At 40.5% G+C, this 27,961-nt stretch overlaps 1 protein-coding gene across 1 annotated transcript; it reads right to left on the bottom strand.

The window, feature by feature from the left end:
* On the bottom strand, nucleotides 1-27,954 carry WRNIP1 (WRN helicase interacting protein 1). Its single transcript, XM_067290782.1, has 7 exons — nucleotides 27,382-27,954; nucleotides 17,153-17,344; nucleotides 15,836-16,080; nucleotides 8,645-8,856; nucleotides 1,949-2,104; nucleotides 1,261-1,340; nucleotides 1-768 (listed from the first exon to the last, which is right to left on the bottom strand). Exons 1-7 carry the CDS (start codon nucleotides 27,889-27,891, stop codon nucleotides 493-495), a joined length of 1,671 nt encoding a protein of 556 aa, XP_067146883.1. The 5' UTR covers nucleotides 27,892-27,954; the 3' UTR covers nucleotides 1-492.
* Nucleotides 27,955-27,961: the final 7 nt, after the last annotated feature.

Consider the following 27,961-nt stretch of genomic DNA (forward strand, 5'->3'; position numbering starts at 1 on the left):
TGCTTTCAACAACTTTATTGGTTTAATAAATGTTGTTGTACAAAATTAGTTTCTGGAACATCATATAAACAAGTATTACATTGTAATTACATTTTGTTTACCATATTTTAGCTGGGGGGGGCAACTTACTCTTTTTCTGGAAAATTAACATTCTCAAAATCTGAAATAGATACTGATTTTAAAAAGGAGCATGACAATATTCCTTGTCTCATAGAAAGAGCCAGAAATACAAGTCATGTATATATTTTCTCTGGTTAATTTGAACCAGAAGGTGACACTACTATGCTGATAAAGCTTACTTCTGCATTTCTATATTGCATAGCTATAATTATTTACAAAACACTTCACAACAGCAGTAGTACAACCAGAAGGGTAAGACAGTGTCTCAAAGGCTCAGTGGTTTAATACTTTCAACCCCAGAGATACACGGTCGATACTAGGTTCCAGTACAAACATATGCGTCAAAATCAAAAAACATTCAGAGCAAGGCTATCACGTTTCTCGTTCCTTGAAGAAGTTTGTTCCTTTCAGGTCTTCTGGCAGATAGTCCTGCTCTACAGGTTCCTTGTACATGGGGTTATATTTATAGCCTTTACCATAGCCCAAGTTCTTCATGAGCCTTGTTGGGGCATTTCTCAGGTGCAGTGGAACAGGCGGGAGGGGTCCCACGTGCATTCTCAGGCATTCTTTGACATTGCTGTATGCCTTGTATACCTCTATGGACTTTGGTGCTCTGGCAAAATAGACTACACATTGTGCGAGAATGACCTGGAAACAAGAAAAATAAAAATGTTAAATGACTTCTTTCAAGCTCTTTGGGAAGAGTGCTGCTGCCAGGTTGTTTGTATAGGACAGCATGACTGGGCTGATGTTTTTAACTGACTTCCATCTGCTGCTACAATATGAATATTATGATTTAACAACAAAACAGTTTGTGATTTTGGCTCCCAAAGAACAATGGCTAATTTAGAACATCAGAATATATTATTTTAATTATAACAGAAGGAAAACAAGACCGACAGAACAAAATGAAGTTAGTTAAAATATCAAATTTAACAGCAAATATGCAGTGAATTATATTTTAAACTACAACATCTATTTCAAGAGCTATGATGTTCTGCTTACTAGTCAGAGAAATGGTGCACTGAATGAATAAATAATTGAATTTGACTTCTTTGCAATCTCTGTTTCTTTTTATAATTACAACTAAATTTTGCAATTAACAATGCTCTCAAACCAGTGAATGAATGAAGCCTTTACCTCACATTCTGGCATTCCAATAAAGTGGCAACCTTGATAAGCAGCAACCGCTTGAGTTAAAGCCAAAGGATCTGCCAGACCTGCACAAAGGGATTAGATGAAAGCAGATTAAAATCAGTTTGCTTTAGTCACCATCTAACTTTTGTTTTTTCCTTCCTGTAAGAGATAAGGTTATCCATACACATTTTAAAGTAGCTTTTTCAGATGATGGAACTTCAGGTATGATATTTTGCAGTGCATAAGATGTACTCCCTCCATCTGCAACCTTCTCCGTTCTGTCCCCCCAAAAAAGAAAAGTGAAAGTCAGGTGTGATTTACAGACTGAATCTGTTGCCGCACAGTGGCAGCCTGAGTAATAGCAGGTGGTATGATATTCATTCACTTTTTTGGAAGGGGAAATACTGTTATATAGACATAGCTTCCCCAGATCTAACAACTCTTCAGCCATCATATCCCCATTAAAAATGTGCATCTATTAGTTTAGATAAGTCAACCAAGATGCCTTACAATTAGGTAGCTATCAAGTCTGAAAATTGCAAGGCAGGGTAGGTGGTGCATTTCAGTATTATGTTTCTCTTGTACCCAGAGCAGATTTTTTGTTTTTAAACACCAGCCTCTGAAAAGCAGAAACCTGAGGCAGATCTTAATTCACCATAATATTCCAGCACAAATGACTGTAAATACCTACCAATATCTTCACTTGCAAACCTCACCAGCCTCCTTGCCACATAGAGTGGATCCTCACCACCTTCAAGCATTCGAGCAAGCCAGTAAAGGGAAGCGTTTTCATCTGAACCTCTCATAGACTTATGCAGGGCAGAGATGCAATTGTAATGTTCTTCTCCTGTTTAGGAAGGGGAGGGAGGGGTAGAGATACACAGTAAATACATTTAAAGGAACAGAATGTACTTCACTAGATCATAGTAAACAAACATAACAAGCTTTTTCAAGTTCTTTTCAAGCAAACATGATCACAGCGTTCATGAATATCTTCAATACCTTCATATGTTACCATGTGGATCATTTCACTAAATACATAAGCATAACAGAGCAACTGCAGATGAAAAGGAGGGTGTTTTCTAAATGTTACAAGGCAAAGAACTTGTGGTTTTCTGATACCCTAATGACCTATCCTTCAAAAAAAAAAATACTGGCATTTTAAGCAATTAGGAAGGAAACCTTATACAAAATTTTTTAATTGACAAACAGTAAGTTATGAATACATAAAAACTAGTCAGGAAGCACTGTTGCATAAGGAATTAGTGAACAGATCTACCACACTGATGACCATTGCTTTCGGACACACAAACGCAATATTGAAAAGAGAACGGAAGAACCAGAGAAATCCAATTCTATACTAGTGATATTTTAGAAAAAGATTTTGCATCAATTAAAACCTGCAAATAAAGTGTGAAGTAAATCAAACATGAGTTTGCTGTGTTGTATGGGGAAAAAGAGAAACAACTTTGCTGTGGATTTACAATGATGGCAAATTATTCATTCTGGAGGAAAAAGAATCACATCATACAACCCTTGCAATCTCCTATGAAATGGTGGGTTCTGTTCTGGGCACCAGCACTGCTGGAAGGGTACTGAAAACTTTAAGAAGCTTAAACAAAAGCACAAACAAAACAAAATAAAAAAACCCCAACCACCTGAAATGCAAGACTGCTAAATACAGGGATCAGAGGAATGAATAATTTACAAGGGAATTTTTCTAACACTGAAGTTTAATATAAGATTAAATACGGACTCCAAGGAAAAACAATGCCACTCCACAGATCTTTTAGGTCTACAGCTAAAAATAGAGGGGCAAAATTAAGAACACTGAATGAGACCCTTCCTGCTTGCAAATTTTCTCCATGCTGGTGGCTGTGTTTCTTTTAATCAAACTTGTAAGCGTACTTTGCTGGCATATTGTTTTTAAACTTTTCACATAATCTCCTTTTTTATTTTTATAAAGTGCTTGGCATTCCTTGGCGCACAGCTAACTGTATATTATAAAGGCAACTGGCTGCATACACAACCATCTGTTATATTTCTCTTCCTCCTACAGCCAAAAGGATTTATAGCCCCAGGGCTACATCAGAACACGCTATTGTCATTCATAGGCTCTGCATAATAAAAAGCCATGCACATGAGTTTGAAAACCAAAGCCCCAAAACTGCTGCAACTGCTCCTTTTAAAGTCAATATGACTTTCACCCTTCAGGTCAGAAACTGGCCCCATCTTCCTCTGTTACGGTTAACATTGCAGTACGATCCTGCGGGGAATTCCGAGTGTGGTCTTCTGGAATACGCAGGCTTGCAGACAGCTATTTTTAATTGACTCCACACACAAAGAGCTCTGCGGTATGCAGTAATTATCACGCCAACATAAACAGCATGTCTGTGCTCTGTCATAATGCTTGAGTTCATAGCAATAAACCCAAGCAGCTGAACTCGCATCATCCTCTTGGAAGAGGCGTCTCTTGGTCTCTTAAAAGTAAAGAAGATGGCCTTTAAATACCTTGACAGGTTGTACTTGTCCATCACTTTTTGCTGAGGTGCTTTTATACACTTTTGGGGCTACTGGAACATGTCATACTTGGAACCAGCTGGACAGGCAGAAGGAAGCCAGCAGATAGGTTAGGTCTAGAGATACATATCTTTAGAGTATTTCAGAGTACATGGCTTAGAAAGAGAACAGATTTCTCCCTTTATCTCCCTTCTCACAAAGTTAGTGTGGGTGACTGAGTCATCTATATAATAACAGTACTTACACACCAGACTTGGTCTTCAAAAAAACTGTGGAACTGTACTTAAAATGCAGTTTCAATTAAAGGAAAAGAATACAGCTACATGCATCAGACAAAGGGCTTTTATGTTTCTTTTTTAAATATTCAGTTTTGATATTTTCTCAGTCAGATGCCTGAAACTGCTAAAAAAAGATTTAGACAACTCTTCTTTTTAGACCTTTGTTTCTTAACTCTGTCTCTCAGGCTGGTTAACACAAGTATAGATTTTGGCCTTAAGAATTTAGTTTAGAGACAGACACATGCAAACTGATCTATCACTGCTGTTCTGCATCCTGGATGCCTCCTGAAATCAAGACTTTGAAGAGTTTCTGGAATCAAAATACATTTGTTCTAAGAGGTTCCCACATAGGCTCCCACAAATACCCTTCCTAAGAGAAACAAGACACTTCACAAGAGGCTTGGTGGTGGATAGGATTTCTAAAGTGTCTAATGGACACTGACGCATAAATCTTGCTGACACTCAGTTTTGTGCCCCTAAATCTCTTAACGAAGAGCTTCCCTGCTGATTTATCTAAGGAGATGGTAGATTTATCTAAAGCCTTATTTGTAATAGACAAGGAAAAGGCCTCATTCACTGACCATATTTAATGTCTGGACTTCTTAAGCAGTAGGCAAAAGCAAAAAATAGTTCCTATCTCCCATTATTTCCTGTCCTAGCCAAAGGTAAACATCAACTGCTCTTCGATAAAGACTAGAAGAAAGCCTTGGAAGAAAGACTAGAGCAACAACAGCATGGGTAAAAAAAGTATCTCTTTCAGGCCCAGCAGAAAACAATGAAGCTGACCTACAAACACTATGAAATGAGACATGTTTTCTTTCCTCCTTTGTGTAAGAGGAAGGAACAACCATCTGAAGATGTTTCCAGTTTACAGAAGTAATAACTCTCTATTCAGCTTAATATATTCACAGCCTTTACCATAGCCGAAGCTACACTACCACATAAATAATGAGACAAAACCCTGCAATTATTCTGATATTTATCTTTGCTATTTGCTACTAAAACACCATTAACACTAAGCCACAATACATAAGAAGAAAAGGAGACAATACAACTCTATCTTAAAAATCCATTGTCTGTCTGTTGGATGCCCAAAGGATTGGACAATCCTTTGTCCTTCTGTTGTTAACATTAATTGAATTCAGTCACGGCATCATTTTCTCTGAAAATCACAACAAAAAACAACTGCAATTGAAAGCTAAAACATAACTAAAGAACTTATTTTCACTCACACTGAGGGTTGCAGGCTGCTGCCGGCAGTAAAGTCTCATTAGAGCTGTGTCTCTGTCCTACCAGTTAAAACACACAAATTGTCTGTGCAAAGATCTTGTCTTTATACATGTGCACACAGATCAGCACAACAGCCTGATGACTGGATTACAAATAATTTCCCTCCTAGACTACTTGGTAAAAGTTCACAAAAGAATGCTCAACTACATACCTTTGGCAAATTCTGCCTCAGATGAGTAAAAATAAATAACAAAGTAAAGTCAGAATTCTGTATTTACACAGCTCTGACTGAACACCACTTCCATGGTGCTTGCTAGGTGAACACACTACATTCAAAAGTATGGTGCTGCTATCATGATTAGACAGCATCATATCCCTTCATTTTGTGAGGCTGAACCACTTTATTGGAGGATTGTAGATTCCATCACAAGGAACTCTTATTCAAAAAGCCTTGGATAAAACACACTACAAAATATTTTTATTTACACAGCAGCCTCTATCCAGAAGCACTTAATACATGAAGCACCACTAGCTATCTCTAGTGTGGACAGAAGCGGTCAACTAGGACACAGGCTACTCTGCAGAAGAAAAACATTTTGTAAAGCAATGTAGGCAGGCAACCTACTACTGTGACAATATTTACCACAGGCTCTTTGGCATTCATACATTCAAGAAAAACAGAATTCTCCCCTCTAACACCCACCTCTGGAAAAGTTTGACAAAAAAACCCTATCCAAAGCTCGAAGGATTTCTGCCACAGAGAAGGGGCAGAACAAGTGCTACTTAGACTGGGTGCAAGCCTCAGGAAAAGGCACTCTGTGACACCTCTAACTGAGGGAACAGGCAGATGAGACCTGGGAGCAACGGCCACAAAAGAGAGTCCTGCATGTCAGCCACCACAAGGCGACAGCAAACACACAAGGGAGCTGACAAAAACCTACAAGGCACAAGCAAGTCACGCCCAGTAAACTGGTCAGGTTTTCCCCTTCCTCCTCCCTAATCATGATTCTTTCCTGCCACAAACCCCATATAATTTTTCTCCTCCTTCCCCCCCACTTATCCTCTGCTTCCCCTATCAGCCACCATATCAGTATGTGCCTAGCTGACCTTTTCCAAACAACGAGCCATCATTTTCTTTCTGTAATAGGAAGGCTGAAAAGAAGCATACATGTATGTTACGAATATTCCCTAGAAATCTCTCATCACAGGTTTTGAGTAGTGACAGTTAATCAAGCATATCAAATACAGCGAAAAATAAAAATGAATCAGTCCTGCAAACATTGCTTGGCATAATCACTGGATACTAAAACGCACAGTGATTCAAGTTTTGCTGAAAAACTAGCATACGCATTCAAGGGGACACTCCTAATCCCTAATATTCAATTCCTAATTTTTAACCCTATCACTTAAAAAGCTATAATGGCCAACTTCTGTAATGCCTAAATTGCCAAGTCACAAATTCAGTAAGAGTTGGTATCCTGTGTGTGACCTGCACTAAGCAAGCTACAAAATTCTTTGCCTTAAAAAATAACTCTAAAAATAAAACAAACTGCTCAGGTTTTCAAATAAGATATTATTGTGAATGTGAGCGCTTCCAAGACTTTCAAAGGAATAGCAGTGCAATGGAAGATTTCCCACCCTCCAAAAATAAACCTCCTGCTCTCCAAAATACCTCTTCTTCTTTACCATGCAATCCCTCAGATCTTAACACTCTAATGACCTTAAAGAACAAATAAGTTCACCATGCAACCTTCTGCAGATGAACCTGCACCTCCTAAGTGGTGAGCGGGAAGCCTGCTTGGAAGGAAGTTTTGGGTCAGACTCTTTGGTATCTACCCTGTTTGTTCTGCCATGGAACCAACAGCCTGGAAGCTACCAGGCGGACGGAGTGGGGGTGGGAACCTTAGAACAGAGCTACAAACTAATACAGTTTGAGAACCACTGCTGTACTGTGAAGGCAAAGTAATTTTTAGGCCAACATTTCAGTACAACCACTGCTTCATCACAGCAACTGGTATGAAAAAGAGAGAAGAAATATAAATTATAAAGTACTTCAAAATGCTGCATCTCAGAAAGTGTTTTTATCTGGCAGCACTATATATATATATATATATATATATATATATATATTTAACATCTACAGTCCTCAGAAGGAGCTGACATCTATTTTATTATCCTCTAAACTTCAGTTTTTAATGCCTGATAAGTGCAGAGAGAGACTTTCTCTCCTACTCTTCTGTCAGTCACAGGATTCCCATTTTACTCCAGGGATCCTTCCGATGGGGGAAGCAGATTCCTTAAGCTGCAGAAGAGCAGTTCAGGCAAACAAAGGACCAGGTCTGGAAAGACGCAAGGAGAAGGCGTGATAGTGGTTATGTAGGGTCTGCTTCTATCTCTGTCCTCATGTCTACCTGTCTGCTCTAGACCTTACCCTGCCTTTTACCGCCATGACCCAGTGTTTCCCTAGGGCTCTGAAGTGAGTGGGAAAGAGGGGGGAGCAGTCCCTTGGTGTACAAACGTTTCCTAACTCTTCCTGAGCACCTGCAGCAGGGCTTCAAGTATCAGCATTTCTTAGGAGAGAAATCCCGGCAGATGTGCAGATGTTCACTCTCTGAAGAGACCTACTGCCTGCTGCTTTAGAACCCCATATGGATTTCAGACATCTGAGAAAGACAAACAAATCAGCTTCAGCACACACACAGAAAACAGGAAGCACGCTCTGCAGCATGGAACTGAGCATGCAAAAGTCACACCTTGATTTGCCCAACAAAATTTAAAAAACTCATACAATTCTGATTAATTGGAACTATTTGGCAAATTAGAGTATTTTTGCATGACTACTGCAAATCGGCCAACTGACTGCCACTACCAACCAAGCTTCTAAATCTCATCTTCCATTTTGAGTTTACATGGCTTTTGCTGGGTGACACGGGCAGGAAGGGCTTCTTGTAGCTCATTTGGTCCTTCTTTGACAAGTTTTCCTCCTCAGAGGTCCAGAATTTATGCAAAGTAAGTCTTTGGTAAACCAAGCCTAAGTCTGATAACACTGTGCAGGGAAGAAAGGTTAAACTGAGGGAAACCATCTTGACTCTCAGTTCAAGACAAATTTGCAGGCTTGACACTGGGGAAGAAAAGCAACAGTTCATATTTGATTAGACACACAAATAGGAAATTCCACACGGACTTTTACACATATACATAAACTGGTACAATGACATACCTTCTTCCCAGTTAAAAAATCATTTTTCAAGACCATTATTTAAACAGCAACTGGAAAAGAAAAGAAAAATACCTGCGCAGAATTAAATTATTTCCCCAGTTCCTATTCTGTGGCACAGTATGTGCCGTCAGGTACTCACCTGCTCGGTCATAGAGTATATGAGACCGTTGTAATCCTTCCTTTACATGCTCTTCTGTTATCAGAACTCCATCTGAAGAACAACCTTTGGTAATCCCTGCTGCTAATCTGGCCTGAACTGCTAACTGAAGTCCATTCAATCCAGTCCTTGCATCACCATCACAAAGATAGGCTAGGGTACTTAGAGCTTTCTCCTCTATGTACACAGGGAATCTGCAATAGAATAATCCCACAGATTTATCCCACATCACATTCCTTTCATTGTGGCATATTATCTGGAAGTTACATTTCTTTACAAAGTTTGGTGAGAGGCAGCTTGGTTTAAGTTTTGTTCTTAACTCATTCTCTCATTTTTTAGTATTGCAGAGCCTTGGAGAACACTATGTGACTCGACCCCTCCTCCTCCTGCCCTGATGCATGTTAAATACCACGGCGTATGTAAAAGGTGGAGCAAGAGCTCTCCTCTATTTCCGCACTTCCTTGTTTTTCCTTGAGATTGCCCAGTATCATTAAGTTCAATGGAAAGCAGGGTTAGGGTTCCGCCAAAAGCCCAATTCTGGCACAGTTAGTCAAACGTTAAAAGGTTTTACTTTGCCAGCACTTCATAGCTAGCACTTAAAATTCCTTGGCGAAAGGACAATGAAAAGGTAGGAAGCTATCCAAATACATGCAAAAATACAGTGAGGTACAAAGTAATTAACATCAGTTCTTAAACTAACAGCTACCACCAGAGAGAGCCTTCAGATGTCCTTTTAAAAGCAACAATTAAAGGTATTGTTTACATTGTAAAGCATATACCCATCCTACACCCTTTTTTGAAATGGTAACAGCTGTTAAGACTTAGTCATTGGAATACAAAAAAAAAATACTGGAGTACAAAGAAAAGGTATCCCAGTGCATGGAAGTCACTATTCTTGCCACCTACTGCTTTAAGTGTGCCAATACTACACAAACTCGTAACATAAAGGCCAAACTCCTGTGAACCCACACGATAAATAAACAAGACGGGAAGAATTGAGAGGTGCAGCAAAAGGTGAAGGACTTGCTGAGATCTCATAGCAGGTTTACGGCAAAGCTGGGAAAATAACTCAAGTCCTCCATCTTTCTCTCCAGGTTTTCATTCACTGGGCTGCAGTCTTCACTGACACAGTGTACAGGCAAACCGATTCTGCTCTACACACTTCATACACATACTGTTGAGGATTTGACCCTCAAACTTTAATTATATGGACAAGCTAATGGGTAAGGTGTTTCCCATCAGAGGATACAACTAATTTATTTTGAAAACAGAAGCTAGTGGAGCTAAAGCATGATAAAAATAATGGCCCTAACTACACCATTTCCAGTAACAGGACTTAAAATCAACAGTGGCATGTATCAGCTGGGGATTAATGCACAGAGCTTGGAGAGAGAGGTAGTTTCTTACAGAGCACCAAATAATTGGGAATTCACCCACATTGCTGCACTTCATTCACTGGAAAGATTTACTGCTGTTATTACCAGTGATACACACAGAAGCAATGCCAAGGTTCCCAGACACATAAATCCACTAATCTTCAGCATTTGGCCTGCCTCTTTATGAGGTTATGAAAAATGTCTTTGTTAAGTGTACAACAGCTGCAAGCAGCTTTGCAACTATAGGTACACGAGAAGTCCTGAACTTCCCCTCTTATTCCATACTAGTCAGAATTAGTCAGAATGGCAACTTTAGCTGCTGGTAACTTTTCTCTCTCTATTCCTGTCATACTAAATGCTCACTGTGCAAGCCTAAACAGAAAGAGCCTTCTGCAAAGAAGTAAACCTAATCTACTTGCCTCCTCTATGAACATCTTCCTCCCTGCAAACAGACTTTGCATTCATCACACAAAAGAAAAAGACATTAGGTGCTGTAAAAACTTCAGCAGACAGTATTTGAGCCCTCTCATGTCCATCTGGGACAGAGGAAAAGCTTGTAGAGTTGCAATCTCATTCTAGATCGCTGCAAGTGAAAGTTGACAAATGCCTTCTAAGGCCATAAACCATGTTGGAGAGAGTAGGCAGCAGGAATCACATATCCTGTGGGAAAACTAAATATCTTTATCTATCTATCTACACACACTCACACCCACACACCACTTTGTATTTTTTATTTTCATCTCTACTTCTCATGTATTCAATAAAGCTACTGAAAAAAAAAAAAAAAGATCACACACACGCTCAGTTACTCCAAGATAACCTCACTTTCTCCAAGACATTTCAAACACCTTCTTGGTGTTTGAATGGGGAAGCAGCAGAATACAATAACACAGTGCCTTTATTCAGTCAAGTATCTCATACATCAAATTCCCTTAAAATCAAGGAGCAACATTCACCCCCCTCAGTGCTACAGATGGACACGAGGTTTTGCTACATGCATTGAAACAAGCCAGCATCTTATTACCTGCAAAGAAAGAAAGGGCTATTTTTAAATATCCAGCAGGCACTACACAGACATCCTGCTGCTAATACCTCAGTCAACAAGGAACAAAACCAGACATGCTGTACACTGAGCAAACAAACACTTTGGATATACCAGCAGAGTAGATTAGAGAGAAGGTTTCACATGAGAGTCCCACAAGGACTAAGTTCTTTGCCTGCAATTTGCAAACAAGAATCCCAAGCACTTGAAAATTCCCCATGCTGATACTGGAAGGCTACATCTGCACTCAGTGCCTGAAGATGGAGGGGAAGCACCGAGAGCACTCAAGGGCAGCAAGAGAATTTACTGTTTTTGTAAGAAGCTAAAAACAGTCTATCCCAAACCTAGCCGAGGTTAGGCAGAGTCCTATTGTCATTTAATTGCATCATAAAAATCAACATAAGAAAGCTGAGTTATATTTCTGTCTCTTCAAATTCCCTGCAAGTGCTCTATTGACCCAACACAAGCAACTTGTATTACATGAATTAAAACAAAAGCTCACAAGGAAGTACTGAAAATCTTCCACGATGAAATAGAAGTTACAACATATTGATAATGGAAATCCCACTCCAAATAATGTATTTTATATTAGGCTGATCTAGCCCACATCTAGCATCACATACAGGACAAGAATAAATGAGAAAATTGCCACATAGGAGCCACTTGCTTGCCCTATATATTGAAGACAGTCAAGGATTTGAAATAATCTAGTGCATCTCTGTTCTGGAATCTCAGTTCCCTTAACACTCAGTATTTCAAAATAAGAACATTTTACACTCAGAATAACCAAATTCAGTTAATTTTTCTGACGAATTAAAATCTTAAAGTCAAATTTTTGATGATTTAAATTCACTAGGCAAGAGCCTGATTTCAATCACTATGACAATTATTTTAATATCTTGGCTTCCAAAAGATACTTACTATACTTTACATTTTTAACCCAATCCCATCCTCAGAAGCTCAGATCACCTACACTCCTTCACTTTATCCCAACTTCCACACCGTGGAACTGCAAGACAGAATAACTCCCACATTTTCTGACCTCTTTACAAGCTCCTGATCATCTCGCAGATGGGCAATCTCATATTTTTTCCACTCTCCAAATTTAACACACAACACACACTGGATGCCAACACTCAATGTTGGTACCTTGTAACCGATGATACTTAGAGACAAAAATATAAACAAGCCAATAGGGATGCCCCAGAATCTATCATGCACTGAGCTAAAGATGACATACTAGCTTAAGTAGTGGAAAACTACCAGTACAGAATAATAAATCCTCTTCCCCATTCCCCCTTACCTCTATATCCTCAAGAGAGTTTGTGCCAAGAACCAATGTTCATAGCATGAACTACCCATAAAACCTGTACATCACCACCGTGTTTGATCCAACAACAAGACAGTGTAAGCAGTATCACACAACAGATATAACAAAGTCCAAGCAAGCAGAACCTTTATGATGAAAAGTTTAAAAATAATTGGGCAGAAGACAAGATAAAGTAGTCCATTGCTTCTTTCGCATATAAATCAGTAATTTCTTACATTCTCGGGGCAATTTTTCTCACTATATTCACTCCTTGACAGAGTGCAACAGCTTACAGGCAAATGTAAGTCTTCATTTGAAATACTGCAGGATGAGATGTGTTGTCCCCTGCTTTATAGCACTGCTATTGAATATGTCCTCTCAACCCAGCAACCCTATAACCAGCAAAGAAATTGGATGGATGTTGCAATAAGAAGGGAAGCATTTTCTAAAATGGCATCCAACTCTCAAGACCAACAGGCCAGTGTTAAACACTGTGATTTCCAAACCAGTGAATTCAAAATCCCGTAGTACTTGTAACACGGACAGTAACAAGTTGACTTGCGTGATGCATAGTCCTTCTAACAGGAAACTGGGGAGCGTTCATTTCACTCAGCTGCATGCCTCCTTTCCTATCTAACTCCAAATACATTAATCAAACATCCAGCCTACTGTCTGACTTCAATTAGAGATACTATTCTGAGGGCAGCATTTACATGATAAAAAGCAAAAGCCAAGAACAAAAAAAAGAATTTGGTTTCCTCCATGAATGACACAGTACAAGTGTAGCATATAAGTGCATGGCAGGAACAAACTGATGTTAGTGAGGTAGCATTTGTCTAAACAGAAGAAAGCACCAGCAAAACTTGAGCAATATAAAATGTCTTCACTATTTACTTCTCTTTATTCCTCCTCCTCTTCATGAGTGTACGTATGTTTCTTTCGTATTCCATCCTCTTTTAGCATATTTTACTTTTAGCCTATCTTAGCCTAAAGAAATGCAGTAACTATAATACAAAATGATAAAGTAGCTTTATGAATGTGATAACATGACAAAGAAGAAGATATCGAAATAGGTAATACCTCCTGCTAGCTCTATTACAGCTTTATAGCAAGAAAAGGCTCTACAGCAGCCATAGTGGGATAAGGAGGAGCCAAATGATGTAATACTATTAGAAACCTGCATCTATGGTGGAAGCAGAACAGGAAAGAGCCACCAAGAAAACATAAGGAAACAGATTCTGGTAGAGCCCACTTTCCTTTTGATTACCGCTGCATGAGCATGCAGAGTAGAAACGACAAAAATCAGTGTGCCATTCAGCAATAGCTATGGTCTTGCTCAGCACAGAATATTCCTGAAGAAACTAAGGGAGATTTGCCCTCCCAGCAGGCTTATTCCTCAGGTTAAGAGGAAACACCACCAAGAATCATTCCCATCTTCAAATTCTCATCTAGGTCAGACATCATGTCAGACATAATGTGATACCAAGCCTGTCTGAGGCCAAGCAGTACATGCAGAACTTCATACTGCACTCCTGTGGTTTGAAAAGGGAGACTCATTCCTTAAGGAAATGAAATCTTAATTCAACATACACATCTCTTGTGCCTTCTGGCTAGCTCTCTGCATCACTTCCCACATGGTCATGTCCCACACCCACAAGCATACTGTGTTAGAGCTCCATTTCCACCTCTGTAACAAAGGTGACCAATTACCAACAGTAATTGCTGACATACTTTTATTTACTCCTTAGGACTGTCACCTGCCTGCAGCTAATGCTAGCTTTTTTTGACAGAGGCAGGATGATAAAGAGGGAGAAAAGAGACACAGCTGCTCCTGCAGAGCAGTAGGCAGAGAAGAAACAAATGAGCAGAAACGTTATGGACAGTCAAGCAAGAACAAGCAATTAACAAGGAGACCAAAAATTAAACCACAGGTAAGGGGCAGGATGGCTAAAAAAAGGAAACCCAGCATCAAGAGCAACAGTACGTATCAACTACAGGCCAGAACCAGATAGTGGCAGGAAACACAAGAAAGGCCAAACAACTGCAGTAAACAGTCTTAAATCCTTAATTCTGTTTTTGTTTTAAAATGTTTGGCTCCTGTGTTAGTCACTGGTGTGTGGCACTCTCTCTTCATGGACAGATTTCTGAAACTGTGCTAGTCTGACAGTCTGCCTGCCAGACTTCTCTCAGTTTGATTAAGCACCGCGCTGTGCTGTTTAAATCATCCATAGCTAACGGAAAGTTACAGATACAGAGAAACCCAAACCCAGACAACTGCAGCTGAAACTATGCCTTGTACTTTAATCCCATACAGAAAGGAAAGTCTCAAAACCCCAGGCAGGGGTAGCTGCAACCACAGCTGTGCCATTACATTAATGTTGACATGCAGTACTGCCCTCTCTTCTACAATTCACATCACTGCAATATGTAAAAGCTACAAGTGGTTAAGCAATATGAGGCATGATACCCTAAAAAAAAAAGGGGGGGGAGAGGGAGGCAATAGCTTCCATTCCCTGCCCTGACCTCCATATCCTGGCTCGTAATTCTGAGTACTCACATTCTGTGATAAAGCTGAAGTGCACTGCCTAGGGCTACCTTTTATTTATTTCATAAACAGTGCCAGCCTAATTCTCATCATGGCAATGAACCAAATTACTAGTAGTATGCATAAGCACCAACATGAAGGAACTGTAATTACAACTTGCATCACAGTAGCACAGTACTATGCATTATCCTTATTAGCTAGCTAGCCATTTCATAACTGAGATAACATTCCTTAAGGACAAATCAGGACTTCAATTTTTTCAAAATCTCTATTTGGTTTGGACAACAAGAAATGGAGAAAAACAAAATCTACCTTAAACTGAACTATTAACTTCTCGCAAAAAAACACTTCCCACCATCCCAAGCATACCATAAAACATACCATAGCACTTACTTCTGCAGCTAAGGAAAAGTAGTATCCTTCTGCTCTTATTAAAAAAAAAAAAAAGATACAGTAAATAGTAACCTTTTGTCAGGTGCTTCCAAAATAATTTATAGGGGATGCCCCATCTACCACATAATTGTAATGTGATGCTTTTTACAATGAGTAAGAAAAAGTAATGCACATTAGAACATGACAAGGACCCAGTTACAGGCTTCCACAGCAAATCCTCAGCAGCAGAATGGATTTAAATATCCTGGGGGTGAGTCAGGAGCTGCAGATCCAAGTATAAAACTTGCCACTAATCCAGATGGTAAGATTATTTTTTGGATGGAGAGCCAGGGCTTTGGATTCTCTCTCTCCCCGCCACCTGCTCCCCACCATATGCTGCTACTTCTTTTCTTTACTATCAGAAGTGGCTAGGGTTTCTCTTCCCACCCCCAGCTTCATTCTCTCCCTGGCAGGCACTCAACTCCTCGGGTTGTGTGCATTAACACACTGCAGCCCATAAAGTACTCACTCTGAGCTCTTGCTGTTGCTGCCAGACGCAGAGCTGTTGTGCTGTTCACCTTGGCCCAAAACCTGGATCCCTAAGGACCTGACCGCTCGCATGAGAATCGCTTCCATCGCCTCAACCGAGAGCTTCTCCAGAACGATAACCCGGCATCGGCTCAGAAGAGCAGAATTGACTTGGAAGGAAGGGTTTTCTGTGGTTGCTCCAATCAGCGTCACAGTTCCACATTCAACGTGAGGAAGGAAAGTGTCCTGAATATGGGAGGGAAGCAGAAAAAGCTGATTTCAATCGATGACAACCTGAAACATCCTATGTGAGTAGGCTATCTGGCATTTTCATAATACATTTTTCATGTTTTGTACATCTTTGGGTTTCCTGTTGATATGGCAAATAACCTCACTGACAAGGCAGCTAATCTGCTCAGCTAAATGTTTTAATTTCATGCACGCAGCACATTACAGCTGTTCACCTTAATAACCCATGCTTGCACCTACCTGTCAAAAAGAAACAGTGCTAAGAAACTGAAAATTTTTAGCTTATTTATGTGACTGTTTTATTGTTTGGCAAGCAACACATACCATGAAAAACACCTTATCAAATCTACAAATAATGAAGCTACTTTCTAACTGCTCTTTGAACCAAGCATTAGGGCTACAATTCTCTATATAGTTCTATAGGATGGCTCAGATAACTATGGGAAGATTGGAATACAGTTCCATAGAATTTAATAAAAACTGTCACCTGTAGTACAGAATTGAAGCTTTCCAGGCTATGACTAAAGAAAATAATACCCAGGAAAGAAAAAGAGAAAAGAAAAAAAAACCCACCCAAGTGATGGCTGCAGCAATATATTATCCCAAAGCACCATGCCATGCCTTATTTTTCTCTTTGCCAGCAGAGACAAGGGGGTAACATTAAAACAAACAAAAACCCTAAGTCCCTCTACATTCCAGACTTTTGATTAATGGAAATGAAGAATGCTAACCCCAGGGCAGAGAGTGAAATAAAGATATCTATGGGAAACATTACTAAGGCGACTTTGGAGAAGCAAAATTTCAGCAAAATGTCATATAAAGCCCTGCATGTAAGTCTTCTTAAGTATAGCTCAGCCTTTTATTTAAATACTTGAATCACAGTAATTACACACTGATGCCTGAAAGTTAGTTATGGAATTTAATTTCTAAGTTTCTCCTGAATTCAGTTACCAAAAACATTTAAATTAAAAACAGAAGTCCAAGGCAAGCTATCTTGTCAAAGAGAAGAGGTGAATTTTACAGGAAGTGCTGAAAAACGATTTTTCCAAAAAGTGACGTAGTACAACACCTGCTGAGATTTATTGAAACGATGGATCTCGTCAATAAAGAGGATGGTTTTTCTCTTGAACAGTCTTTTTTCATTCTGGGCTTGGCTGATGACATCTCGAACATCATTTGTCTTGGCACTTGTGGCTGATAGGGTCACAAACCTCGTGCCGTTCTTTTTGCTGCTGTTGGCTATGATGCGTGCCAGGGTAGTCTGAAACAGTGGAAAGAGCTGGCTTTGTAAGAATCATTTTGGACAGACAATGTGCTGATGTGAAGGAAATACGTAAAGAACAAAGCTATATTCTGGACATAAATTGAGTGTTGACAGTTTAGAGAATAGGGTGTTAGGGAATTCATTCATGCTATTCACGTGCCATTCATGCTATTCTAGCACACAGAAGACTTAGAAACTTTCTGCTAGGGGCACCTGCCAAACCCAGTGCTGCATTTCTAAGTACTGCACTTGAAGCACCAGACCTACTCAGTCTTAATATTGAAAAGGCAAGCAATAATGACAGCTGCTTCCTTTACTGCTGAAGGAAAACTCTTTCCCAGATATGTTGTTGCCACAGAAGGCAGGCAGACAGCAATTCACTGAGCAATTATTTTGTACAGTATCTTAGAGGATAAAGAGCTGGACTATTCCGAAATACTTGCAGAGGAGTTTATAGTGCAATTACATTTAAGAAATGAAAAGCTACATAAATGCTGTTCATCAAACCTTTGGTATTTCCACAGCACATAAAAATGGAATTAATCAAAAAGCAGTGCTCTACAAAAGCATGAGAATTTTAGTGCTGAAAAAAAAAATAACTCCTTACATTTGTTGTCTAAATAGTCAACAGTAATCAAAACCTGGCCAAGAGAAGTAGAAGGCAGCTGACTGAACAAACTGTTGGCTGGTTTTAGTGAGCAGTTATCTTGTTTTTCCTTCCTTGTACACAACTCTTTCATATCACAACTTATTTATAGGGAATTTCACTGCACCCACTAAAGCACAGGAGCAAGCTCCACTATCTCGCACACAGATTCACTAAACCTGAATACACATTACAGGCATAATTTTCGCACCTTTACCAAGGGGACTGAAGGAAGGCAGGAGTATCTGCACGTTCCAAGCACAGTATATCTCTATTTGAAAGTACTGCAAGGGAAAAATGGGTGATTGTTTCCTCAGCCTCACTTCTTCCATTAAAGAAGGAGCCCAAGGAATCTGAAGACAGAAATGCCTTAGCAGCTGAGAGGGAGGACAGGTGCTGACAAGCTCCAAAATCACTTCAAAAGATATTCCAAGTATTGAGGTTAATGCAGCAGATGCTCCAACCCTGATCCTCTTGCAAGGAGACAGTGGAAACAACCACCTACCAGACCCCTACCAGTGGTGTTGGTAAGACCTTGACCAGTTCCCTAACAGCCTGCTCTGTCTCTTGATGAATCTCCTTGTCCCTGAGATGGCAACCAGCCCAAGACAGGAGAGGGGAGGCAAAAGGGAAGATATATTCCTATTTATTCTCTCTTCAGTTTCTGTAATAGCTTCCCGATTGTCTTTAGAAGAGGTCTCATTCCATGTCCTGACATGAGACTTGCATCTCACGTCAGACCCATCTCACCCCCAGGAGCTCAAAATACCGACCCTTTCCCTCCTTGGAACACTGCAGAAGACAAGACTGGAAAGACACGCAGGAAAGTGCTCACAACGACACCTACAGAAAACAGGAAAATCTGGGGACAAACAAAGTGACACGTTTATCTTTGAAACTAAGCTAACAAAATGAAACCAAAGTTGGTCTTTTTCTACAAAAGTGACTTGGTACAGAATGTACCTTTGGAGGAGGTACCCACCATGTCTTAAAACTACTGAAAGCGTGGAAACCCCCAACATACCAAGCCTGAAGGTGAAAAAAGAAAAATGCACCTTTCCTTGCTTTAAAAGTAGCAGAAGGGGGAAGGAAAAAAAAAAAAAAAAAAGAAGAAGTGGCTCTTCCTCTAGGAGCTCCACTTAGCTCATACTGCATCCTGGCCCTCACTTCCCAGGTTACACAGATGAACAGACTTGTTATATTTAGCGTAAGTTTAAGAACACAGCTAAATCAGGGCATTAGGAAGACTGCAGGGCTGTTTTTCTGCCTTCAGGCTGAATATTTTTTTAATCAACAAGTACACCCTATAGTGAAAACTGAGATTCAGAAGTGTCACATTTTTGCAAGACATAAAAATATTAGTCATGAAAATTATCTTTGTCTGCCAAAAAGAGCTAGAATCCTTGTATTTTTCTGTCAGTCAACTCTGATATACAATCTTCAGATAGGCAGCTTTGTTGTTTAAAAAAAATCAGAGAGGAATTATTTTTAAACACATAGATGGGAGGCTGTGGTTTGTCTACTTAATTTAGGAAAAAATTACAGAGAAATCTGTTTGAAAGTTACTTTTAGAACAAGAATCTACTGGAAACCTGCTACACAGTTCCCAGCCAATATACGTGGCCATCTCTCCCACCCTGTCAACCTCTGGGTCAACAAAGGTTATCATAAGAATAACATACATTGCATTTCAAAACCAATGCTCAAGGCACACAGGCATGTTCTTGGCTTCTTCCTTTTATCCTCCACAATCAATCTTTCAGCCATGCAAACTGCCCATCATATACTGGTCGAGCTTCCCCCGTTCCTCTGTAAGGTTGTTATTTCCCACAAGCTCAAATTTTCATTTCTGCTTTTTCATATAATGTCTCTAGCAAAAGTCTACAACATGTTATACTTTTTCTCCCTCTTTACAATTATCAAGTTACAATGAATCTAGAAAACATGCATCTCAGTGGAGACACAGCATAAGCATAGTAGTCTAAGAAGGAAAGCATTAGCACAGACAAACTGGGAGAAGTATGCTCTACAGTTTCTGTCACTAAATTAAATGACAATGTATTTGGGGGATAAGAATAAATTTTTAAATCCGATATGGAATAAGGTAAAAGAAATCACACTGAATATCCTTCATCATCTAAAATGAATTTAAGTTTGATCTTTATAGTAGAAAAAAACTCTTAAAAATTAGTTACACTGAAGTTGTTATTTAATATGAACCAATATGCCCATATCAGAAAAAGCATAATATGCAGCAAGAGGAAATCTAAACAAGACTACATTCTGCTCCTTTTACTATACATGTGTTTCTTCTTTAGATCAAGTTTTTTCCTAATAGAGAGCAGGGAAAGTATTCTTCTCCATAAATTAAATGACATTTATTTCAGTGAGAACAGAAGTGATCCTGAAATCTATCCTTTTGCTAAATTCAGTGAAAATTACACCTTACAAAGCTCAAAGTGTAATGCCCATGCCCATTCCAGAAATCATTTTGAGTTCTCTTCCATTATCCCAGCAAACTGTCCAAACTCACATCTGTCATCTCAAGTTTTATGTGGAAAATTGCAGTACCCTATCAAACCTATCTGTTTAGCCAGGCTACAGAAGTGCCACATCCACCAAGAAACCTATGAAGAATGCATTCACCATTCCTCAGAAATGAATAATACTTTCAGCTTGAGCCTATGGCCACTTATTTACAGCTCTATTACACATACAACAAGCACTTAAATACTGAAGCTCTCCTTCACTGTCCTGGAATTTTCTTCATGTCAATTCAAATGAGAATTTTCTTTTCCAAACGCTGCAGCAAACCAAGATTTAAGAAACCAACCAACCAACCAAAAAACAACCAAACAAGCTACTCCCAGCAAGTATGTGACTGGTTCTTCCAAGCTTTGGTACCAGTTATGGATGAAATAAAAGTAACCCAGAGCTGAGCACAACTCTCATTATCAGAACAGATGTGTCAACCAGATCTGCTGGTTCAGTTAGTAGGATACCTGTTATAGGAGTTAAGGATTTTCTGTATATCTACAAATTTTCTTGATTTAGCTTCTCTCTGAATGTATTCTGTTTCCCCATTCTCCGTGTTGTCACTAATCAACGCAATCTCACATCCAGGGCAAGAAAATAGTTAAAAGCAAGTACAAATTAAGCCTGCTCTATTGATGCCAATTCTTAGTGACATAACACTACCACTTAGAAAAAAGCTGTTGGTTTCACTTTTTCCGCCCTTTTGTAGGTTATTAAACAATGCCCACTACATTAATCCACCAAAACACTTTTCAGGAAGAGTGGTATTGCCTAGCTCTCTTCAGAAAGCAGAAGTGAAATAGTTGGTCAGAGAATTGCATACATGGTCACATCATAGTAAAGGAAACCCCAGCTGAGAAGTTGTCTGTGAAACCTAAGGTCATTCTAACTTCATTTTAGTGGAAGATCAGGTAGACGTTGTTTAGGGATACACCTCTGGTTGGTTGTTCACAGAATCTTTTCATATTCATCCCTGAATTGCTTAATTTTAGCAAAACAACTGTTGTAGGTGTCAGTCAAAGAAAATAACTGTGTCATCTTCGTAATCTCTCAGGTTACATCTATACTGTCTTCAGCAGTCCTGCGGGAGACCTCCTGCAAGGTGTGCAGAATAACTCATGTTCATTCCTTCCAGGCTCACAGCACTTTTCATGAAGAGCTCACATTCATACCATGCATTAATAGGAGCACACGGTGGTGCAAGAGGTCTCCCTCACACCTTGACAAGTCCTTCCAACATGCATGCTAATCCCAGTGAGTTTGGATGGGTATAAGGCCTGCTAGGACATCTCTGGATGACCAGAGAACATCTGGCACAGATTATATCTGCACTATGATATAGACCGCAGCATTGATTATTCCCCAGCAGGAATAATCCAGTTGGCATCCAGGCTTCCCCAACAGGGGACTTTCCTGGTTTGTTCCAGAGCAAACCCCAGCATCAATTAACACATATGCAGCAGGGATGACAGAAAGTCTGAGAGTCTGGTGCAAAACACAGAAAACAAGCTCAACAGGTTAGCCATACCCACAGACTTGTAGGGGGTTTAATCATATCATCAAAATTGCATCCTGCTTTTTTCTGCTGACCTCTGACCATGATTTCCCATGTATTTTTGCCTCGTCCTTTGTTCTTGTCAGGATTTCCGTATCTTTGCTTACATGTCATCAGCAGCCTCTTCTCACCCTCAGCCCTCCTTTTGAGTGCAGTCAGTAGGAGGCAGGCTAAACTGTGGTTGAGGGGAAGCCAGGAAAGGCCATGCTTTATTTCACAGCTGTGACTGAGACACTGTGAGTGCCAGCATCCTGGGATGCCAGCCAGGGGAGCAGTTCCCCGGGGTTGTAGTTAAAAAAGCTGCAGCCTGTCCTAGCCAACCCATAAGTGCTAGTAGCTATTGCTGAGCTGACCCCATGGCACCACACTGTGTCACAGGAGACACAGGCAAGGAGTCAGGTTGTACCTAAAGGAAATTGGCAGGATAGCAGATGAACAGGGCTCAGGGGCACTGACTATAAAGATAATGCAATCAAAAGTGGCAACAGTTGGCACTTATGTAAGGGCACATGCTATTCTTACTTGTCTCGTTTGGTTCCTCACACCCCAAATTGCCCACTGCAAGACTACTGGAGGAGTAAGGTGTCATTCAGTGTGAACAACAGCAACAGCATGAGTTTTATAGTACTTCCAGAATCCAAGTCAGACAAAGCATAAACAGAGGCAAGGTCATTGCATAATATTTACTGAAATGGAGCTGTGCCTATTTTTGCTGGATCCAAAATTTTCCTTATTTTCCAAACACTTTACAAATATAATGGACAACTCCAGTTTTGCTTTCCCAGAGAACCCTCTAAGTTATTGCTGACTGAGGATGTCGTAAGCAAAATCAAGCACAATGTATTTGAAGATTTCTCTGAGGTGATTGCAACGATGACCCCATTTTTCAGAATTATTCTCAAACTTCACTCTACACTACTGTAAAAGATACTATGCGTTTTCAGTTAAAAACCTCAGGGGAATCAACTGAGACAACTCATTATTTCAACTGGCTTCAAATAAGGCCCCAAGGAGTATGAACAAGAGAAGATAAAATATACCCAAGTAATCAAATAGGCATGTAGGCAATCACTTGAATTAGCAAAAGAGAAAAGGCTGGAAAGAAGGGATGATATATACATAAAGAGAAAAATATGCATATAACTTAGGCAATCAGAATACACTTGCCAGCTTTGTTTCAATGTCTTGTGGCAAAGTTCTGAATAAAAACAAAGAAAAGAGATATAATGGACTCCTAAAATTAAATATAAACTCAGTGGAGGGTAATGGAAACTCCAAGGACAACTTGTGGGTTGATGTTTTGCATTTGTATCAACTTTGCCTACTTTAACTTAGTACTAGATTGCATACATAGACCTAAGAAAAATATGGGTAAATGTTCTTTGTCCCACCTTTTACAAGGAGTGGGCTACAGATACTTTCTGCCTACTTTTTTTCTTGTTCAGTGGCATATGCAAGACAGAATGTTTACCATACTTAAATACAGAGTGTTCAAGTTTATAAAGCTTAAACCGTATCTGTGGCAGCAAAATTATTTTGTGCTCAAGTTACCCTGTGTTCCGCTGCTAACTCTTTGCTAAAATTGGTGCCCCATGGCAGACAAGCAAAAATCTAAATTCCTGTATTAAGGGGTCATAAATCACAGTACGGCTTACTCAGATTACAGTGGGATTCATACAGGCCTTTTAAAAGTTGCGTAGTCTGGATGAACAAGCTAACTGTTCATAAATTGATAACCATGGCATCTCTTCGAGGCAGTGTTTCATCTTATGCCCTGTGTCTGGTCAGCTTCTTAAAAGCAGAATACATGTCCTTGTGCTCAACACTTCGTGGTGCCATAAGTAAAGGCAGAAACAAACAGCCAAAGCAAGATCCTCTGAAGCTTTTTTTTGCCTTCATAAAAAATTAGGATGACCAGTTAATGTACAAAAAACTTTCTCTCTTAAAATAAGAAGGCTAAGTACACAAGAAAACTTTAAAAAAACCCTCACAACAGAAGTATCCTGATTTTGTCTTTTTAGTTTGGATTATGCTTCCCTGACAATTCAAGTGCAGCTGGCGCTGCATTCAGCTTGATCAGAATAGTACAACACATATACTTTTCTAGTCAGGTACCTGGCTTTGTTACTTTCATAGCAAAGATACTCCAAAAGTATTCTTGACCTACAATATAAAATATTGCCTTTATAGCACCTTAGTAGAAAAGATTATTTTCTTCCTGTTCAGAAAAACTGCCTGTGGAACTACCACTTCTGGTAAAAGCCCAGATTGAAAAGAAATCCGTAAATTCATTTTAAACCAGGCCCAAAAGACTTATTCAATCTCCATTTATTTTTCACTTACTCCAGCTCTACCCCTTAAAAAAGAAATATCAGTTAGTGTGTTATTTGGCTGTGGAAATCGAAGAAAACATAAGTGGGTTGCAGTAACTACATTCCTCCAGACATAGGTAGTTAGAGCATAAAGAAGTTTAAGGAGTCTACATGACCACCTTACACAGCATTTCTGAATTTAGACCAGCATATCTAATCATATTCCTATTTCAGCACCCACCCTCCAATTTAGGGCTATTTTCTTTGACAGGTGGAGCTTAGCATGCGGCCTTGTTATATTTGAAGCTAGACAACGTGAAGTTGTCTGTTAATATTTTTCCCTCTAAAAAAGACTGTGCTTAACAGAAAAAGGGTTTGCTTTAGTCTAACCAATTCCTGAAGTAGTGAGAATTTTTTTTTTCTCCTTCACAAGATCTTTTTGGCTTCAAATGTTAATTTAGGTGGTTCTTCACATAAAAAAAAGAGATCTCCTTCCTACCCATTCCCCAACTGTTTCATGTTAGTTCTCCATGAAATATTTTCTTAGATGTGTTATGCAAGTACATCCCAAATAATAAGTGAAAAAGTCTGGCAGGCAACCACAGACTTCTTTTTCCATCTGCAGGTGGACTATTTTGCCTTGCATTTTAAATCTGAAAGGACAGGAATTTAATAAAAATACACAAGTAAAGGAGAGAACTTTCAGCCACTCAACTGAGACACATAGTACCTTTTATAGGCAAGAAGGCTTGAGATGAAACTATATTCTAGCACTGCTCTAGAAATATTAATACGCATGGACAAAGGGAAAAGCTCAACTTTTTGAAGTAGGAGTTTCTGTTTCAGCAGTTTCTGTTTCAGCCAGGAATGGATGGTTCTGATACTTAGAACATGTCAAGAGTTAGCTAAAAAAGCGTAGTCTGAACATTATTTGTTAAAAAGAAATAACCTAGCAAGAAGATGAGCTATCCAACAGTCTAAAGTATGTGGGGAGAGAAAACATAATCCATGGAGTTTTGAACTGTTCCCTGATGGAAAGTGTGATGGGGGTGAAATGCATAGTGTTTAGGAAAGTCAGATGATCGATCAGCAAACAATCTTAAATCCAGTGAGAAGCAGGCTTACTAAATAAAATTCCACTTAAAGTATGGGTGAGGGTGAGGAAGACAGGTCATGACAAAGCAGAGTGGAAGGTGCATCTATATGGACATGAAATCAATCACCCAACATTCAAAGACCCTGTTAGCACCACAGAAGTTTCCAAAAGACCTGAAACATAATAGTAAGCTGCCATAAGCTCACAAAAAAGCTTTTCCATAGCCTTGTTCAAAAAAGGAGGGTTCATCAGAACACAACTGAAAGCCCACTAAATTCAGTCCTCACTTCCAGAGACTTTAGACTGCAGGCAGCCTTCACTTTGTTATTACTTTGTAATAGCATTTCTTCTTGAAGACTAAAGGCCTTCAAGAGAAAGCTGACACTGCTGACACAGATGATAACTAACCAAAGACAGAATAACATTAAGAAATCCCTAAACATGTTATTTATTAAATAAATGGTCTGCTCAGCTACTTAATAAGTTGTTATTTATTACAGAAATTAGTTTCTCCTCTCTCCCTGGCCACCTTATATCCACCAATCCACCCACTCATTGATGAATTTTCAGAAATAGACCTTTGCATCATCTCCTCCATTTTTCTGACATTACCTTATTATTTTATAGAAAGTAGAAATTTTCTAAATTTACCAGCTGGTTCTTTTCAGGTGCAGGTTATCCAGACAAAACAATTTGTCACATCGTTGCTAACAGCATTCATCTATCAATCACTCCCCTAGATGTTCCTTATTAATGGTGGTTAACTGTTATTATTATTCAAATAACCATCCATATGCAGTCCCTTTTCCTCTTGAAATAAATATGCTAAGAGAAAGGTACCTCTCTGCCCTCAACTTCTCTGCTAGAATTAATACAGTAGCCATTATTTTCCCTATTCCAGATTTCCCACATATACCCTAATGCACATACCTCATGCATACACCTACATATAAGCAAAACTTAGCGCTGTGCACCTCTTTGGGTTAAACTGACAGAGATAATTATGTATTTTGTTTGCTTAGCTTTTCATTTAAAAAGCAAAAACAAAAAAATGAACTTCAGGGAAAAATGACAAAATTCAGCTGAAATCTTTGAGTTGTCCCTTTTGAACATTCTTGAGGCATTCACCTGGTGCTCAACTCTCTAGAGTTGCGCTGTAACTACAGTGCCTTTCAGGATTCACCAGATTCTGCCTCTGGGATCTTAAAAGCAGCAGAACAAGAGTTTTTGAGACAGAACAGCCGTGAGAACCCATAACTGGAAGGGCTGCTCAGTGTGGTTTTGCTGTGCGTTTGTTCCTGTGTTAAGGTGGATGGGTATTTAAATATACCCGGGTGCAACCTTACCTCCCTTTCACACCAAGGCCTCATGTGTCAGCAGCTAGAATTAGCGGGCTACAGCAAACCCAGTACCCTCAAGTTATGTTTTAGTAAGCTCCCAATATCACTCTGTTTTCTAGACATTTTTAAGCTTCTCGATTTTTGTGTTTATTAATGACTTTGGGGTTTAGTAGAGCAGGCCTATTACCAGAAATCAAAAGGGGGCTATGTAACCAAAGTACAGGCTGTGCGTGCGTGTGTGTGTGTGTGCGTGGGGGGGGGGGGGGGGGGTTTGTTAGTAACTTATATTTTACTCCAGAGAGGTTACGTTCTCATTTTTATAAATGAAGTGGACAGCCATCAACATAAAGGGATTACGGGAGAAGCCAAAAAGACAGAAAAAAAAAAACAAACAGCAAATCCCGAAAACTAAAAAGCTCATGAACCTCAGAACACGTGTTTCGGCACGGAGCGAGGAAGGCACAAGCTCGCTCGCAGCCTGGGCCTGCTCCCGGCCGAGCCCCGGCCGCGGCTCGCAGCAAGGCGGCGGCGGGCCGCGCGCGCCACTCACCTTGCCGCAGCCCGGTGGCCCCCAGAGGATGAGCGAGGGGATCTCGTGGGCCTCCAGCAGCGACCGCAGCAGGGTCTGCGCGCCCAGCACCCGCTCCTGCCCCACGTAGTCCCCCAGCGAGTCCGGCCGCAGCTTGTCGGCCAGCGGCTTCCCCTCCAGCTTCTGCGCGATGCTCCCGCCGCCGCCGCCCGCCGCCGCCCGCTCGCCTCCTTCCTCCGGCTCCTCGGCGGCCTCCCGCCTCGCCCCGCGCCCCCCGCCGGCGCCCTTGTGGAAGAGGGAGAAGACGGGGGCAGCGGCCGGGCAGGCCTCCCCCGGCCCCCCCGCCGCCTGCTCGCTGTCCTGCGGGCCGGCGGCGAGGCGCGTCCTCTTGCAGGGGGGCGGCCACCCCCGCGCCGCCTCGCCCTCCCCGGCCTGTAAGCAGCGGTCCAGGTGCGCGTTGATGTGCGCGCCCGGCAGCTCCCGCAGGCACACGGGGCACTGCACCAGCGGCTCCCCCGCGGCGCCCTCCATCGCCTCCCGCCGCCGCTCCGCCGGCCACGGCGCGGCCGCGGCGGGAAGCGAGACCGCCGGCGCCCGCAGC

The sequence above is a fragment of the Apteryx mantelli genome, chromosome 2, assembly GCF_036417845.1.
Source record: "Apteryx mantelli isolate bAptMan1 chromosome 2, bAptMan1.hap1, whole genome shotgun sequence".
Taxonomy (NCBI): Eukaryota; Metazoa; Chordata; class Aves; order Apterygiformes; family Apterygidae; genus Apteryx; species Apteryx mantelli.

Bases quoted from the DNA above. Each gene is read 5' to 3' on its own strand.
- WRNIP1 (XM_067290782.1), bottom strand. From the start codon at position 27,891: ATGGAGGGCGCCGCGGGGGAGCCGCTGGTGCAGTGCCCCGTGTGCCTG. The intron at 16,081-17,152 runs GTGTTGTACTAC...TCCCATATTCAG, and splicing joins GTTTCAATAAATCTCAGCAG to GACACTTTCCTTCCTCACGT. The intron at 1,341-1,948 runs GTAGGTATTTAC...CCCTTTGTGCAG, and splicing joins GTTTGCAAGTGAAGATATTG to GTCTGGCAGATCCTTTGGCT.